The sequence below is a fragment of the Bombina bombina genome, chromosome 1, assembly GCF_027579735.1.
Source record: "Bombina bombina isolate aBomBom1 chromosome 1, aBomBom1.pri, whole genome shotgun sequence".
Lineage (NCBI taxonomy): Eukaryota > Metazoa > Chordata > Amphibia > Anura > Bombinatoridae > Bombina > Bombina bombina.
In genome coordinates, this window is record NC_069499.1 from 1138480707 (window position 1) to 1138499835 (window position 19129).

Genomic DNA, 19129 nt, shown 5'->3' on the forward strand with positions numbered 1-19129 from the left:
CCCTTACAGCATCTGCGCGCTCTGTATTTCTCCTAACCCCAGAGCAATCGCGCTTGCCTCTTAATTCAGGCAACCTGGATAATACCTCTGACAGGGTATTATTCATGATTGCAGCCATGTCCTGCAAGGTAATCGCTATGGGCGTCCCTGATGTAATTGGCGCCATATTAGCGTGCATCCCCTGAGCGGGAGGCGAAGGGTCTGACACGTGGGGAGAGTTAGTCGGCATAACTTCCCCCTCGTCAGAATCTTCTGGTGATATTTCTTTTATAGATAAAGACTGATCTTTACTGTTTAAGGTGAAATCAATACATTTAGTACACATTCTCCTATGGGGCTCCACCATGGCTTTCAAACATAATGAACAAGTAGTTTCCTCTGTGTCAGACATGTTTAAACAGACTAGCAATGAGACTAGCAAGCTTGGAAAACACTTTAAACAAGTTTACAAGCAATATAAAAAACGTTACTGCACCTTTAAGAAACACAAATTTTGTCAAAATTTGAAATAACAGTGAAAAAAGGCAGTTACACTAACGAAATTTTTACAGTGTATGTAACAAGTTAGCAGAGCATTGCACTCACTTGCAAATGGATGATTAACCACTTAATACCCAAAATGGAATAATAAAAGATAAAAACTTTTTTTTTTTTTTTTTTCAAACAGTCACAACAACTGCCACAGCTCTACTGTGGCTTTTTACCTCCCTCAAAAACGACTTTGAAGCCTTTTGAGCCCTCCAGAGATGTCCTGGATCATGCAGAGGGAAACTGAATGTCTCTGTCAGTATTTTTAGCTGCACAGAAAAGCACTAAAAAAGGCCCCTCCCACTCATATTACAACAGTGGAAAGCCTAAGGAAACTGTTACTAGGCAAAATTCAAGCCAGCCATGTGGAAAAAAACTAGGCCCCAATAAGTTTTATCACCAAATACATATAAAAACGATTAAACATGCCAGCAAACGTTTTATATTACATTTTTATAAGAGTATGCATCTCTATTAATAAGCCTGATACCAGTAGCTATCACTGCATTTAAGGCTTTACTTACATTAGTTCGGTATCAGCAGCATTTTCTAGCAAATTCCATCCCTAGAAAAATATTAACTGCACATACCTTATTGCAGGAAAACCTGCACGCCATTCCCTCTCTGAAGTTACCTCACTCCTCAGAATATGTGAGAACAGCCATGGATCTTAGTTACTTCTGCTAAGATCATAGAAAACGCAAGCAGATTCTTCTTCTAAATACTGCCTGAGATAAACAGTACACTCCGGCACCATTTAAAAATAACAAACTTTTGATTGAAGAATAAACTAAGTATAAAACACCACACTCCTCTTACGACCTCCATCTTGGTTGAGGCTTGCAAGAGAATGACTGGATATGACAGTTAGGGGAGGAGCTATATAGCAGCTCTGCTGTGGGTGATCCTCTTGCAACTTCCTGTTGGGAAGGAGAATATCCCATAAGTAATGGATGATCCGTGGACTGGATACACTTAACAAGAGAAATAATGAACTTATATTGCAAAGTTGTTTCACTATGCATAATTAAAGGTTTTATTTGACAATCTCAAAGAGTCTCATGTTGCTACGAAGGGACACCAAAATCAAACTTTCATTATTCAGAAAGAGCATGCAGTGTTAAGAGACTTTCCAATTTACTTCAATTGTCACTCTTTTTATTTGCACACTTTCTAAGGAACCAACTACTACTGAGCATGTGCACAGTGTATAAGTATACTAGTTTGTGATTGGTTCATGGCTGTCACATGATGCAGGGGGCAAGCAAATGGGGAAAATATATTTACCAGAAAAAAAAAAAAAATCTACTGGTTATTTGAAATTTTTATTGCGCACTTGTTAATTATAATTATATAATTCTGCGTTATTTAATGGTTCTTTAAAAGGGGCACTCAAGTCAAAATTAAACTTTCATGATTCAGATAGGGAATACAATTTTAAACAACATTCCAATGTACTTTTATCATCAAATTTGCTTTGTACTCTTTGTATTCTTTGTTGAAAACTAAACCTAGGTAGGCTCATAAACCGATTTCTAAGCCATTGAAGGCCCCTCTTAGCTTAGTGCAGTTTTTTACAGACACTGCTAGTTCATGTGTGCCATATAGATAACATTATAAATAACTCTGTGGGAGTGAGCACAAGTCAGCCCTGATTGGCTAAAATGAATGTCTGTCAAAAGACCAGAGATAAGGTGGGCGTCTGCAAAGGCATAGATACAAAGTAATCACAGAGGTAAAAAGAATATTAATATAACAGTGTTGGTTATGCAAAACTGGGGAATGGGTAATAAAGGGATTATCTATCTTTTTAAACAATAAAACATTTCAAGTAGACTGTCCCTTTAAGCATAAAGGAAGGCACTGAGACCCTTTATAGGTTGTGCTTGTTCCAAAGCACAACCTATGAAGGGTCTCAGTGTCTTCCTTTATGCTTAAACGAAGGCACTGAGACCTTTCATAGGTTGTGCTTTGGAACAAGCACAGTTTTCAACAGGGGTGTTACAGTTAAACAAGTAATGTATATTGCAACGTTTTATTTTCCTTAAAGGGACAGGAAAGACCAAAAATGTACTTCAAGATTCGGATAGAACATATTTCATATTTACTTTTATTATCAAATATGCTTCATTCTCTTGTTATCCTTTGCTGAAGGAACAGCATTGCACTACTAGCAGTTATCTGAAAACATCTAGTTAGCCAATCACAAGAGACAAATGTGTGAGGGTAGTGGTACCAATCAGTAGCTAGCTCCCACTAGTGTAGGATATGTACGTATTCGTTTGTAACAATGGATACCAAGAAGACAAAGCACATTTAAAAAATAGAAGTGATTTTAAAAAAGTGTCTTAAACTTACATGCTCTGATTCTTGCAAGTTTAATTTTGATTTTCCTATCCCTTTAATGTTTGGTTAATGACCAAATATTAAAAGGAAAATAAAGCATTGTAATATACTTTACTTGTTTATCTGTAACACCCATCTAGAAAACGGTGCTTGTTCCAAATGGCAACCGTTGAAGGGCCTCAGTGCCTACATTTTATTATGGCATATTTCAGTCTCATCATGTACAACTGTGCAGAGTGCACGAGGAGGTATGTATGTAAACAAAAAAGAAGTATTCAAACCTTGACTTGCTCATTGGATGTCACCGCACAGAACACAATTTCTGTGAAACCTTGAGTAGGAAACATTCGGAAACAAATGCCTCCAATAACGCGACCATCTTTAATCAGAGCCAGAGTTTTGTGTTTGCTATAAGTGGAGGAAATAAAATCACTATAGATGAACAACCAGCAACAGATACAAGTTTCAATTCCGTTTAAATAATAAGATTGTCAAAATAAAAAAATCAATAAAACCACCAAAAAAAAATAAATAGGTAGAATGAAATGAAATTTTAGTAAAGAAAGATTTTTTGTTCAGAAGTTCATTATATTCCTGTCCACGTGTCCCAAGGCATTTGTTGTTGAGATAGTTCAAGAAGCCTCTGCTTCTTCTAATTTAGCACAATCTTAAAATTTTAGGGTTTTTTTGGGATAACATGTCCAGCTTCATTATTTAAATGGCCATTATATGGAAGAAATGACATGCTCTCATTCATTACAGCAAGTAAATTATATCACTACTTACCCTGCAAATCTGTGTTTAACCCCCACTAAGGGGTTTGACACATATTAGAAGTACTTCTTGGACCAACAGAGCACTAGTTGCAACACCCATCTGAAAAACTAGCTCTGCTGATTGGCTCAGCAGCGGTTTCTGCATGGGAATAGCAGTTTTCTGTGGTTCCCAAGCAAATCTTTAACTAATGTGTTAAATCCCTATGTGGGGGTTAAACACAGATTTCCAGTGTTGATAGTGATACAATTGCATGGTCTAATGAATGAGTGTATATTTCCCTCCTCTGTAATTGCCCTTTAAGTCATATAAGTCTTATTTTAAATATAGCTGTTACCCAACAGGTCAAAATATTATTTTCAAACATAACAAGTTTGAGTTGTTAAAGGGACATTAAACACTAAATAAATACTAGATAGAATGATATATCTAAAGAAAAGATTAGTCTGAGAATAACATGTATATGTATTTTATAAGTTTCATTAGCTGTTTAATATTGACAAAACAAGTGTTGTAACTTAGGTTACCTTCTCTGCCGTGGCCAATTAAGGACAGTTATAAATAGGTCACTTGAGTGTGCAGCCAATGGCTGTGTGGAATATAACAGTGTTCTGCACTTCCATTTCTAACAGGAACTGAAAAGCTCAGAATTTCAGAATGGAATTGCAGGGAAAAAGGGGGGGGGGGGGATTAAATGAAAGCATATTGCAGAGTTTTCTTATATATATATATATATATATATATATATATATATATATATATATATATATATATATATATATATATATGATTTATCATTTTAAATTACCATCTCAAAGTCTACAATGTCCCTTTAAGCAAAACAGGCAATTAACATGGAGTATTTACTCACGGGTCAAAGACAAGACGGGTTATATACTCTTTAGGCATCCGAGGGAGCTGATGAGAGAACACATTCTGCAGTCCAACAAGCCACATAAGGATCTTTTTGTTGGATTTCTGAGATAAAGAGTTTCCGATCACATGAAATTCTATAATCCCTCTCCTTTCTTCCAAACGGGCCGTCTCATCTCGGGCTGCATTAGCTGATAGCAAACTTGTCTGTCAAATGATGAGAAAAGACAAATACAAAAGAAAACATTTGACAAATGCATGACTGAGTCAGAAACTATTAGATACCAAGAAAAACATAAATTATGCTTACCTGATAATTTCATTTTCATCGAGGGAAGGAGCGTTCACAGCTTCATTCATTACTATTGGGAATTAAGAACCTGGCCACCAGGAGGAGGCAAAGACACCCCAGCCAAAGGCTTAAATACCTGCCCCACTTCCCTCATCCCCCAGTCATTCTGCCGAGGGAACCAGGAACAGTAGAAGAAATATCAGGGTAAAAAAAGTGCCAGAAGATGAATACATTTAGGGCCGCCCAACTGAGATACGGGTGGGAGCCATGTCCTCCCCTCGATGGAAGTGAAATTATCAGGTAAGCAAAATGTATGTTTTCCATCTAAAGGGGAGGAGAGTCCACGGCTTCATTCATTACTATTGGCAACATATACCAAAGCTCTAGAGGACACTGAATGAAGCCGGGAGGGTAAAAGGCGGACCCTAATCTGAGGGCACCACAGCCTGCAAAACCTTTCTCCCACAAACAGCTTCCGCAAAAGCAAAAACGTCAACTTTGTAAAAATGTAAAAGTGTGTAAGGAGGACCAGCTAGCCGCCTTACAAATTTGCTCCATAGAAGCCTCATTCTTGAAGGCCCAAGACGAAGCCACAGCTCTAGTTAAATGAGCCGTTATCCCCTGAGGAGGCTTATGTCCCGCTGTCTCATAAGCCAAGCGAATCAAGCTCCTCAACCAAAAAGACAGCGCTTCCCAGAATACACCACGAAAAGAGATGTAGACTGTCTGAAATCCTTTGTAATGCCAAACAAAATTCACAGTTCCAGAGTAGGAAGGAGAGAGAGGAGAGATATAAGTATAATAAAACGTGTACTTTATTAGTAATCCATAAAACAGACCTGGCACAGCAAACAGAGAGATCAACAGCACAGGACAGCAATCAACAGAAGCACTTACCTGTTGTGTGAGCCAAAGGCGTGAACGCCGCAACAGACATGGGGGGTAAGTGAAACGATACTTACTCTGCCTTTTGCTACTGTTTGCAATTATTCAAGTCTTGCAACTGCTACACTCACAAGTTGCCGCTGCGGCTCTAACAGCCTCTGTACCACAGATACGTCTAATAACCAGGATATTTGACACAAGTTCTCTAATAGCTAAGTGTAATCCCGCTAGAAGTGGGACTCCAATTTAGGAGTGAATATTCACGCTAGCTAGTTATGGATCATAAATCACACGATCATATAATTCTGCACTAAATCCGGAATTTCTATTTGAAATCCTTTGTAGCCTGAAGATAGAACTTTAAGGCACAAACCACATCCAGGTTATGAAGTAACCTCTCCTTTGAAGAAGGGTTAGGACACAAAGGAGGAACAACTATTTCCTGGTTGATGTTACAGTTAGACACCACCTTGGGGAGAAACCCCAACCCAGTGAGAAGTACAGCCTTATCCGCATGAAGCACCAGATAAGGAGGATCACATTGCAAGGCAGCTAGTTCAGATACTCTGCGTGCCGATGCAATAGCCAACAGGAAGAGAATCTTGCAGGACAGAATCTTAATGTCTATGGAATTCATAGGTTCAAATGGAACCCTCTGCAAAACCTTAAGGACTAAGTTTAAGCTCCAAGGCGGAGCCGACCTTGGGGAGAAACCCCAACCCAGTGAGAAGTACAGCCTTATCCGCATGAAACGCCAGATAAGGAGGATCGCATTGCAAGGCAGCTAGTTCAGATACTCTGTGTACCGATGCAATAGCCAACAGGAAGAGAACCTTCCAGGACAGAATCTTAATGTCTATGGAATGCATAGGTTCAAACGGAACCCTCTGCAAAACCTTAAGGACTAAGTTTAAGCTCCAAGGTGGAGCCGACTGTTTAAAGACAGGCCTGATTCTAGACAGCTCAGCGAGTCTCCTATGCAACAAAACCGATAATGATGAAATCTGTCCCTTTAAGGAACTAGCGGCAAGACCCTTCTCCAAACCATCTTGGAGAAAGGACAGAATCCTGGATACATTCACCTTATGCCAAGGATATCCATGCTTCTCACACCAGGACAAGTAAGTCCTCCACACCTTATGGTAGATGCGACAAGTGACTGGCTTCCTTGCCTTAATTAGAATATCAATCACACTTTCTGAAAATCCTCTGTTGGCTAAGACTAGGCGTTCAATCTCCACGCAGTCAGCCTCAGAGAATCTAAAATTAGATGTTGAAAGGGGCCCTGTGACAGCAGATCTCTGTGACAGAGTAACCTCCACGGCAGAGAGGATGACATCCCCACCAGAATGGCAGGGGCCCGCTCCTGTTTGATGCGTGCCACTACACGAGGTAGAAGTGGTAAGGCTGAATCCCCAAGGAACCACTAAGGCATCTATCAGCTCTGCCTGGCGATCCCTGGACCTCGACCCGTATCGAGGTAGCTTGCAGTTGAGTCTGGACGCCATGAGATCTATCTCCGGCGCTCCCCATCTGTGACAAATCTCAGTAAACACCTCGGGGTGAAGAGACCATTCCCCCGGATGGAAGGATTGTCTGCTGAGGAAGTCCGCTTCCCAGTTGTCCACAGCTGGAATGTGAATCGCTGAGAGCGAGCAGTCGTGGGACTCCGCCCACTCCAGAAGCTCCTCGTACCTCCCTGATGGTTGATGTAAACCACCGAGGTAATGTTGTCGGTCTGGAATCTGATGAAACTGACCGACTCCAGAGAAGGCCATGCCTTCAGAGCATTGTAAATTGCTCGTAGTTCTAGGATGTTGATCGGAAGGAGAGACTCCTCCCTGGACCACTTTCCTTGTGCCATCCTGGCACCCCAAACAGCTCCCCATCCTGTCAGACTGGCGTCCGTGGTCAATATCTCCCAGGACGGTCGCAAGAAGCATGTCCCCATGGACAGTTGCTCCGGACGAATCCACCAAGAGAGGGAGTTCCGAGTCTGAGCATCCATGGATGTCAGCTGTGATAGCTCTGAATGATCGCCGTTCCACTGTCTCAACATGCACAATTGAAGAGGTCTGAGATGGAACCTGGCGAATGGGATGACATCTATGCTTGACACCATGAGACCTATCACCTCCATACATTGAGCCACCGACAGCCTTGTGGAGGACTGAAGGGCAAGACAGGTGGACACAAGCTTCCTGCGCCGCTGATCTGTGAGAAATATCTTCATGGACATAGAATCTATTATCGTGCCCAGGAACTCCACCCTGTGGAACCAGAGAACTCTTTCCTGCGTTGATCATCCAACCGTGAAATTGAAGAAGAAGAGCCTTCGAATGATCCTCTGCGGGGAACAGTTTTTTAAAGGAAGAAGAAGGGGAAAAGGAAGAACCTAATCGCTCCCATTCGTTCGTAATATAAGCCATCTTAATGGGAACCGGGAAAGACTGAGGGTACTACCCTGTCCTTGTATACCTTGTCAAGCTTAGGAATCGCAAGTTCCTCCGGTATTTTAGTTTCCGGAACCTCCAGAGTAGCAAGCACCTGCCGTAGCAGAAAGCGCAAATTCTCCATCCTAAACCTATAACCAGGCTCCTCCGCCACCGGAGGTTTAGATGACATGGACTACGACCCAGAAGGGGCCTCCTCTGAAGAGTCGGAGTGGGCCTCGTCATCATATAGAGCCTCTGGATCTTCCATCGGCGAGGACGAACCCTGGACCGGGCCGCTATGATAAACACTGATCACTTTTGAAACCGCCGATTCCAGTTGGTCCGCAAAGTCTGGCGGCCAACGAATCTCTCCGAAGGAGTAACGTTTGGACACCGGGGCGCAATCGGAGATGAATGTAGGGAACGCACCTCCCGGGACGAAGAGCCCTCAGAGGTGGACGGCCCAGTAGTACTAGACATCCGTTTACATTTAGATGTTGTAACTTTATCAAGGCATGTGGAACATAGTTGAGCAGGCTGATCTACCAGAACCTCCTCACAATAAATACACAAATGAGACTTTATTAAGGAAGGAGAGCCTTCCAACGCGTCAGAGTCCTCCATCGCTTGCGCGTTTGGTTAGACTAGCTTTATTTATTAAAAAGGCACCTTTATACCACCAATGGCCGGGGCACTCACCACCTCCTAGGACCTGAACTACAGATACCGCAACGTCTCCTGCACCACAGATCAACAGGAAGGATAGCCACACCCAGTCACATGGAATGCTTGGCAGGACCGCCCCTGCACTAGGGAAAAACGCCTCAAAAAATGGCCGCGCAAAGTTTCCGCAAGTAACCTGAAACACTGCCAGAGCCTCATCTCGCACATAATGGAACAATAACACAATAATCAATATCATGTATAAACACCCCCTGTTCAATAATCACCCTTCGAGCAATATCAACTCTTGATTCTGTAAAGATAAAAAGACGCCACACTGTTACCCTGTCTTCTATGTTATCATTATTAATAAAAAATGAAACAATCTTACCAGAATCTACGCCGTGGAACAGGAACATGGCCCTTCAAGTGTGACAGGTTAGTTGCCTCGCTCCTGACATGGACTTGAGTGTAGAAAGCAGGCAGCGAAACTCGTCAATGCTGATTGCTTATGGAGCTGTTAATACGAGTTGGGATGGTTTCGCAGAAAAGTAAATTTATGCTTACCTGATTAATTAATTTCTTCTACGATATGACGAGTCCACGGATTTCATCCTTACTTGTGGGATTTATCCTCCTGCTAACAGGAAGTGGCAAAGAGCATCACAGCAGAGCTGTATATATAGCTCCTCCCTTCCCTCCACCCCCAGTCATTCGACCGAAGTTATGAAGAGAAAGGAAAAGCTAAAGGTGCAGAGGTGACTGAAGTTGATAAAAATATAAAATAAACCAAATCTGTCTTAAAAATGACAGGGTGGGCCGTGGACTCGTCATATCGTAGAAGAAATTAATTTATCAGGTAAGCATAAATTTACTTTTCTTCTACAAGATATGACGAGTCCACGGATTTCATCCTTACTTCTGGGATACAATACCAAAGCAATAGGACACGGATGAAAGGGAGGGACAAGACAGAGACCTAAACGGAAGGCACCACTGCTTGAAGAACCTTTCTCCCAAAACCAGCCTCAGAAGAAGCAAAAGTATCAAATTTGTAAAAAGTGTGAAGAGACGACCAAGTTGCAGCCTTGCAAATCTATTCAACAGTAGCATCGTTTTTAAATGCCCATGAGGAAGCCACAGCCCTAGTAGAATGAGCCATAATTCGTTCAGGAGGCTGCTGTCCAGCAGTCTCATATGCCAGACGGATGATACTCCTCAGCCAAAAAGAAAGAGAGGAAGCCGTAACTTTCTGACCCCTACGCTTTCCAGAATAAACAATGAATAATGAAGATGATTGACGGAAATTCTTAGTCGCCAGAAAGTAAAACTTCAAGGCACGGACTACGTCCAGGTTATGCAACTTACGCTCCTTCTTAGAAGAAGGATTAGGACATAATGAAGGAACAACGATTTCCTGATTAATATTCTTATTAGAAACAACCTTAGGAAGGAAACCAGGTTTGGTACGTAAAACCACCTTATCAGAATGGAAGATAAGATAAGGTGAATCACATTGCAATGCTGAAAGCTCAGAAACTACGAGCAGAAGAAATAGCAACCAAAAAACAAAACTTTCCAAGATAACAGCACCTCACTTTACCTCTTCCTATTACTAACACAGGCAAAGAGAATGAGTGGGGGTGGAGGGAAGGGAGGAGCTATATATACAGCTCTGCTGTGGTGCTCTTTGCCACTTCTTGTTAGCAGGAGGATAAATCCCACAAGGATGAAATCCGTGGACTCGTCATATCTTGTAGAAGAAAGACTCTCCCTGCATCTCTGGACTCTTAACTTTCGCCCAGGCTCTCACCGAGAGGCTGACAGGAGTACTTGAAACTCCAGTCCCACTGCGAAGAGTACTACCCTCCCTAAGAGACTACTCAAACTCCGGCACTCCTCTGCCATCCTCCTGTGACGAAAGGCAAAGAATGGCTGGGGGATGAGGGAAGTGGGGGAGGTATTTAAGACTTTGGCTGGGGTGTCTTTGCCTCCTCCTGGTGGCCAGGTTCTTAATTCCCAATAGTAATTTAAAAAGGGACTCAAGTCAAAATAAACTTTCATGATTGAGACAGAGCATGCAGTTTTAAAAAGGACAGTAAAGTCAAAATTAAACTTTCATGTTTCAGATAGAGCATGCAATTTTAAACAACTTTCTAATTTACTTCTGTTGTCAATTTGCTTCGTACTCTTGGTATCTTTTATTCAAGAGAAAAAAAAAAGAGGTAGGCTCATAAGAGCTTAGGAATGTGCATGTGTCCTTAGAACTCTATGACAGCAGTGTTTTGCAACATTGTATAACAAATCTACAAATAAGGTTGCAAAAAACTGCTGCCAGAGTACTAAAGACGCGTGCACATTCCTAAGCTCTTATGAGCCTACCTTGTTTTTCTCTTCAATAAAAGATATGAAGCAAATTTGAAAACAGAAGTCAATTGGAGTGTTGATTAAAATTGCATGAAAACAGAATTTATGCTTACCTGATAAATTACTTTCTCTTGTGATGTATCGAGTCCACGGATTCATCCTTTACTTGTGGGATATTCTCCTTCCCAACAGGAAGTGGCAAAGAGAGCGCACAGCAGAGCTGTCCATATAGCTCCCCCTCCAGCTCCACCCCCCCAGTCATTCGACCGAAGGTTAGGAAGAAAAAGGAGAAACCATAGGGTGCAGTGGTGACTGTAGTTTAACAAAAAAAGCTACCTGACTTAATAGCCAGGGCGGGCCGTGGACTCGATACATCACAAGAGAAAGTAATTTATCAGGTAAGCATAAATTCTGTTTTCTCTTGTAAGATGTATTGAGTCCACGGATTCATCCTTTAATTGTGGGATACCAATACCAAAGCTTTAGGACACGGATGAAGGGAGGGAACAAGACAGGTACCTTAAACGGAAGGCACTACGGCTTGTAAAACCTTTCTCCCAAAAATAGCCTCCAAAGAAGCAAAAGTATCGAATTTGTAAAATTTGGAAAAAGTATGCAGCGAAGACCAAGTCACTGCCTTACAAATCTGTTCAACAGAAGCCTCATTTTTAAAAGCCCATGTGGAAGCCACTGCTCTGGTAGAATGAGCAGTAATTGTTTCAGGAGGCTGCTGGCCAGCAGTCTCATAGGCCAAACAGATGATGCTTTTCAGCCAAAAGGAAAGAGAGGTAGCAGTCGCCTTCTGACCTCTCCTCTTACCAGAATAGATAACAAACAATGAAGGTGTTTGTCTGAAATCCTTAGTTGCTTGTAAATAGAACTTTAAAGCACGAACTACATCAAGATTGTGTAATAGACATTCCTTCTTCGAAGAAGGATTAGGACACAGAGAAGGAACAACAATTTCCTGGTTAATATTCTTATTAGACACAACCTTAGGAAGAAAACCGGGTTTGGTACGCAAAACTACCTTATCTGCATGGAAAACCAGGTAAGGTGAATCACACTGTAAAGCAGATAGCTCTGAAACTCTTCGAGCAGAAGAGATAGCTACTAAAAACAACTTTCCAAGATAAAAGCTTAATATCTATGGAATGTAAAGGTTCAAACGGAACCCCTTGCAGAACTGAAAGAACTAAATTCAGACTCCATGGCGGAGCCACAGGTCTATAAACAGGCTTGATTCTGGCTAAAGCCTGACTAAACGCTTGAACGTCTGGTACCTCTGCCAGACGTTTGTGTAAAAGGATAGACAAAGCAGATATCTGTCCTTTTAAGGAACTAGCTGATAATCCTTTCTCCAATCCTTCTTGGAGAAAGGACAATATCCTGGGAATCCTAATCTTACTCCATGAGTTGCCCTTGGATTCACACCAAAAAAGATATTTTCGCCAAATCTTATGGTAGATTTTCCTGGTGACAGGCTTTCTAGCCTGAATCAGGGTATCAATAACCGACTCAGAGAAACCACGCTTTGATAGAATTAGGCGTTCAATCTCCAAGCAGTCAAACGCAGAGAAATTAGATTTGGATGCTTGAAAAGACCTTGTATTAGAAGATCCTGCTGAAAAAAAACGTTACTGTGCCTTTAAGAGATAAAAAAGGCACACAATTTTGCAAAATAGTGAAAAATGCAGCAAACTTTTCGAAATTTTTACAGTATGTACCTAAAGCATTAGTAAGATTGCACAACTAGCAATAAAAACGATTAACCCCTTAATGCCCAAACCGGATCGACAGTAAGCCAAAAAAATGGTTAAAAAAACGTTCAGCACCTTGCCAAAGCTCTGCTGTGGCCCTACCTTCCCTTAGGAACCAGATTTGTGGGGAAAAAGCTTCTTATAGGCCCTCAAACTGCAGCAGGACCCTCCATGTGAAACAGCCTGAATTTCTAGTCAAATATAACTGCGCAACAGAGTCGCGAAATTAGGCCCCTCCCACCTCACTCTGGTGCTTGTGAGGCCTAAAGAAACACTGCAAAGTGTTTTAATATTAGCCATGTGGGTAACAACCCCTGAAAGAAACCCAAAGGAACCTTCAAAGTGTCTCAAAAAACGATATTTTCAATAAAAAAAACGTTTGCCTTGAAAGTAGTGTCAACCAGCATAAACTAGCCCTGTTATGTAAGCTTTAAATTCCATACTTAGTCTCTGAATACAGCTTACCCTTCCCTCATGGGGATATTATCAGTCTTCTCTAGCATTATCAGTCTTGTCTAGAAGAAAAAAGACTGAACATACCTTATTGCAGCCTAACCTGCAAACCGTTCCCCCCAACTGAAGTTTTCTTGTACTCCTCAGTCCTGTGTGGGAACAGCAGTGGATTTTAGTTACAACATGCTAAATCATCTTCCTCCCTGCAGAAATCTTCATCTTCTTTCTGCTAGAGAGTAAATAGTACACACCGGTACCATTTAAAATAACAAAATCTTGCTTGATGAAAATAAAAACTACATTTTTTCTACCACATTCACTTTACTCTTCCGATTGCTTAGAGCCGGCAAAGAAAATGATTGGGGGGTGGAGCTGGAGGGGGAGCTATATGGACAGCTCTGCTGTGTGCTCTCTTTGCCACTTCCTGTTGGGAAGGAGAATATCCCACAAGTAAAGGATGAATCCGTGGACTCGATACATCTTACAAGAGAAATGAATCATGAAAGTTTAATTTTGACTTTACTGTCCCTTTAAGACACTTTCCAATTTACTTCTATTATCAAATTTTGCACAGTCTTTTTATATTCACACTTTCTGGGGAACAAGCTCCTATTGAGCATGTGCACACAACAACAACAAAATTGAACATTCACACAACATGAAGATGGTATACATAATAAATAAAGGACGAGAGGGGAAATTTGAAAATATTGAGTAGTTGCCTGCTTGAGAGTATAACATTGTTAGATCACAAAAGAGAAGGGGGGGGAACTCCTTTTATTAGTGACATATGGGAAAATATAAAATGTGAAGAGCAATGAACAAAATAGGACAAAAACGGGGGCGGAGCAAGCCAGCCGTCTGAGCAGTCGCATATTGAGAGAGCTCCGTATGAAAAATAGATTTAAGTAGATATAAATTATCTCAAGACTGCTCAACATTGCCCAATTTACTTGACATGTATAACAGATGAGCTAGAGAACATTTTTTTAAAGTATGAAGTCGAAAAGAGGATCGTAGCCCTTAGAGTTGAACTTTTTCTTTACCACAGCTCCCATGCGGCGCGACTGAAGAGCAGCCATCCTAAATGCTATGGAATACCCAGTTTGATCTCTTAATTAGATACAGCAAGTTGCTCTATACCGGTATACCGATAAGACAAATTCAGGAAGACTAGGATTACAATGGGTCTGGAAGAAGTGGTATTGGAGGTGACGCAACGTCTAAGTGAACACATTAACAAATTGGAATGGGACTTCCTAGAAACATGTGCGACTACGATGAAGGAGTTGGATAATTTAGAACAGGTCACCGACAATGGAGGTATGTAACCGATCGACATGCAGAGTAATAGGAGATGACCCCACTGTGAGAGCTGCACCTAGCCCACATGTCTGCAAAGTGTCTGCATCTACCTCGGTCAGATTGCTGACTACACCAGATTCCACGGCCTCACTTTTGTCAGTGCCCCTCACCCCGGGAGGTTGTCGCACATCTGAGAGTGAGCAGCACAATACAAGCCAGAGTATAGAGGCTGGGGAAAGGCCCATTCCGGCACTAGAGTTGGATCTCGATCACCAAAATAGTTTGCATGCTGATAATAGTCATCGCACAGAGTGTACTATTCAGCCGCCATTGTCAAAGAGACACCGAGAGGCTCAAATTACCTTTAGGCTACTAACGGCTAGTGACCACGCCAGAAACCCTGCTACTAGCGCACTGAAGGTACCAAGACACCCCACGTTGTAGTATTTGTGATAGCTTCAGTTAGAGGGCCACAAACAGTTCGTAGTCACTAGACTAAAACAAACGTATGCATGGTGAGACAAGACGCCTGGAAAGCCGCCATAGGGAAACACTATCTTGCAGGGTTTGCACAGCTACTGCCAGCTGCTTTGGAGAGACAGTATAGACTTGGCATTGGATAAAGACTTGTTTACACCAATACAATTCTGGAAGTCTCCTAGTGTGACTGATTCACGTTTTAGGATATATGATGGCTTGCTAGCTTGATCTACCTGCCTAAAAAATGCTGCAGTAACTTTTCTTATAATATTTTTCACATGATGTTCTTACAGTTTGTTGAATGTTTTCAGTTTTATCCTGTGCATACTTGGTGTCAGTGTTAGTTGTTAAGCTGGCACATTATTGGTCTTCTACATAGGAGCGAAATTTGTCCTATGCAGGGCTAAATTGTTTATATCCTTTATATTAGATCTTGAACATAGGATAGGGACTTCATTACACAAACTTTAGACACTAATGTGCTAATACCAAGTGAAAAAATTTTTTGCTTTTCGGTTTGTGAACATACTAGTATCTGCACATCCTAGGTATTACAGTCTATATTACTGTACAATAGTTACTGAGAATTTCGCTAGGCTAATTGATACCATACAGTCTAAATATGGCTTTATTATAGTTGGCTGGATACTTCCTAGGTAATGCAAACAACTTACATTTGACAACAAATTCAACTAGAGCTCTTAATATTGCCCTGCAAAAGATTTAGCATATTATATATTCATTGTCCTACAGAGATAGGCTATATTAAGGACATTTACTATAGCTTCGCCTGTTTCCATGTATATATATTGCTTAGGAAAGTCTACTAGATAATATCTTAGTCCCTAGCAGTTTCTTACTAAGACTCATCCCTAGTTGAGTGCACACTACTATAGGATTCTTTAGACATAAGATGTTCTGTTTTAGTCTATATCTGTATTCTTCAGCCCCTTATTCTTTATGTACTAGTCATTTTTTTATATCATGGACTAGGAGGTTACATATTTTGATCGCTGAACATACATACACAGATCCTATTGCTCTTTTATTAACATCCGTTATATGTACCCGTAGCTATTTAAATGTTCTGAGATAATAATATACGATGCTATTAGGTAGTAACTTGCAAGTTTAGTTATAAGGGTGTTTTTTTTTGCTTTTCATCTATATTTTAATGTGCTCTGGGTGTGTATGAACAATAGAAATCTCATTGTGCTGTTCATAAAGACAGATACTCTTTATATTGTATATGTTATTGAAAATGTTAACCTACATTTTGTGTATTGTATGTTTCTATATGTCTTAGTTACTGGCTTTATGTTTGATTACCATAGCTAGTTGAGTTCTTGAACCCTGTCTATTGGTAAAGACTGCATCCCTTAGTGTATTTCAACAAAACAGCCTATCCCATTTTATAGCCGAGAATACTCACTCCAACAAATACATTGGATTAAATGATGGCACTAAGTCAGAGCGAGGCGGTTAGTTAACCATGTTAAGTTGTCCTGTCTTACTCTGATATAGCATTATATGTGTTAGGTTACACCAATGGGATATAAGGATAGTCCACTGAGAAATGTCTGCAATAACTTTGTGACTATATTTATATCTCACTAATAGTCAAGTGACGTTAAAGTTTAGTATGAGTGCTAATATATAGATCTCTCGAAGCTAATTGTATGTATATATATATTTCTGTAAAACATCAAGAATAGTCCTTAACTGCTTTTACATGGGCATTTATTAGCTATGTTACATGGGTTAGTTGTGAACCTTCTTCCCTCACAGTTCTATTTGTCTAGTTTTATATTATTGGCTGTCTGGCTCCGATTCCCCCCCCTAAGGGTTTTCCCTTAGTATTTGTTTAACAATTAAACTTAGGAACACAGATTCCATTTAATTTCCCTGCTATTCTACATATGGCTAACATAATGTAGCGGCTAGTAATATTACCACTCCTATAATATATAATGTTAGTCTTACTCTCCTCCCTTTTGATATGCTTTTTCTAGTGGTTAGAGATCGGAGTGTGTTCTCTCTAGTTTAACCCCTTAATGACAACTGACGTACCAGGTACGTCATGCAAAAACAACCAGTTAATGACAATAGACGTACCTGGTACGTCAGTTGTCTAACAGAGTGCTGGAAGCGATCGCAATCGCTTCCAGCAGCTCTCAGGGTATTGCAGTGATGCCTCCATATGGAGGCATCCTGCAATACCTTTTTAGAAGACTCCGATGCAGAGAGAGCCCCTCTGTAGCCCTCTCTGCACCGGTAGCGATGGTGCCGTTCGTTGGTGGGTGGGAGCATAACAGGGAGGCGGGTGGGCGGCCCATCGCTACCCGGCATCCGGTTCCTGTAAGTGCAATGTGCACGCCGGGTGCCGGGAGCGTGCGGGGGCGCGCGTGCGCGTGTGTGCGGGGGCGCGCGCGATTAGCTGGCCACTGACACCAATGAGGAGGGAAGAGGGGGGAAAAAAGATTTTAAAAAAATAAATATATAAGGATCTGGGAGGGGGAGGGGGTTGGGGTATTGTGAGGGGCTGCTACACTACAGAAAACATTAATAATGGCAAAAAGAGAAAAAAATACTTTTGTTTTTGGGGCAAATTGGGTACTGGCAGACAGCTGCCAGTACCCAAGATAGCGGCAATTAGGTAGGGGAGAGGGTTAGAGAGCTGGGGGGGGGGGAATCATGGAGGTTGGGGCTAAGGCAGGGGTCAATCACAGCTAAAACATTTTATTTTTTTTTATTAAAAAAAAGAAAAACTCCTTTTATTTAGTACTGGCAGACTTTCTGCCAGTACTTAAGATGGCGGGGACAATTGTGGGGTGGGGGAGGGAAGAGAGCTGTTTAGGAGGGATCAGGGGGTGGGATGTGTCAGGTGGGAAGCTGATCTCTACCCTAAAGCTAAAATTAACCCTGCAAGCTCCCTACAACCTACCTAATTAACCCCTTCACTGCTGGGCATAATTTACGTGTGGTGCGCAGCAGCATTTAGCGGCCTTCTAATTACCAAAAAGCAATGCCAAAGCCATATAAGTCTGCTATTTCTGAACAAAGGGGATCCCAAAGAAGCTTTTACAACAATTTGTGCCATAATAGCACAAGCTGTTTGTAAATACTTTCAGTGAGAAACCTAAAATTGTGAAAAATGAATTTTTTTTTAATTGTTTGCTCGCATTTGGCGGTGAAATAGTGGCATAAAATATATCAAAATGTGCCTAGATCAATACTTGGGGTTGTCTACTACACTACCCTAAAGCTAAAATTAACCATGCAAGCTCCCTACAACCTACCTAATTAACCCCTTCACTGCTGGGCATAATTTACGTGTGGTGCGCAGCAGCATTTAACGGCCTTCTAATTACCAAAAAGCAACCCCAAAGCCATATAAGTCTGCTATTTCTGAACAAAGGGGATCCCAAAGAAGCTTTTACAACCATTTGTGCCTTAATTGCAGAAGCTGTTTGTAAATAATTTCAGTGGGAAACCTAAAGTTTGTGACAAAATTTGTGAAAAAGTGAATTTTTTTATTTGATGACATTTAGCGGTGAAATGGTGGCATGAAATATACCAAAATGGGCCTAGATCAATACTTTGGGATGTCTTCTAAAAAAAATTATATACATGTCAAGGGATATTCAGGTATTCCTGACAGATATCAGGGTTCCAATGTAACTAGCGCTAATTTTGAAAAAAAGTGGTTTGGAAATAGCAAAGTGCTACTTGTATTTATGGCCCTATAACTTGCAAAAAAAGCAAAGAACATGTAAACATTGGGTATTTCTAAACTCAGGACAAAATTTAGAAACTATTTAGCACAGTGTTTTTTGGTGATTGTAGATGTGTAACAGATTTTGGGGGTCAAAGTTAGAAAAAGTGTGTTTTTTTCAATTTTTTCCTCATATTTTATATTTTTTTTATAGGAAATTATAAGATATGATGAAAATAATGGTATCTTTAGA

At 41.0% G+C, this 19129-nt stretch overlaps 1 protein-coding gene across 2 annotated transcripts in view; it reads right to left on the bottom strand.

Annotated features, from left to right (window-relative positions):
- The window catches only part of KAT2A (lysine acetyltransferase 2A), a 129375-nt gene that overhangs the window by 65470 nt on the left and 44776 nt on the right, over nt 1-19129 (bottom strand). For both annotated transcript variants that reach the window (XM_053699002.1, XM_053698993.1), the window contains exons 10-11: nt 4520-4728; nt 3156-3282 (exon numbers count right to left, since the gene is read on the bottom strand). In XM_053699002.1, the coding sequence (XP_053554977.1) occupies nt 3156-3282; nt 4520-4728 (336 nt within the window). The remainder of the gene's footprint in view (nt 1-3155; nt 3283-4519; nt 4729-19129) is intronic.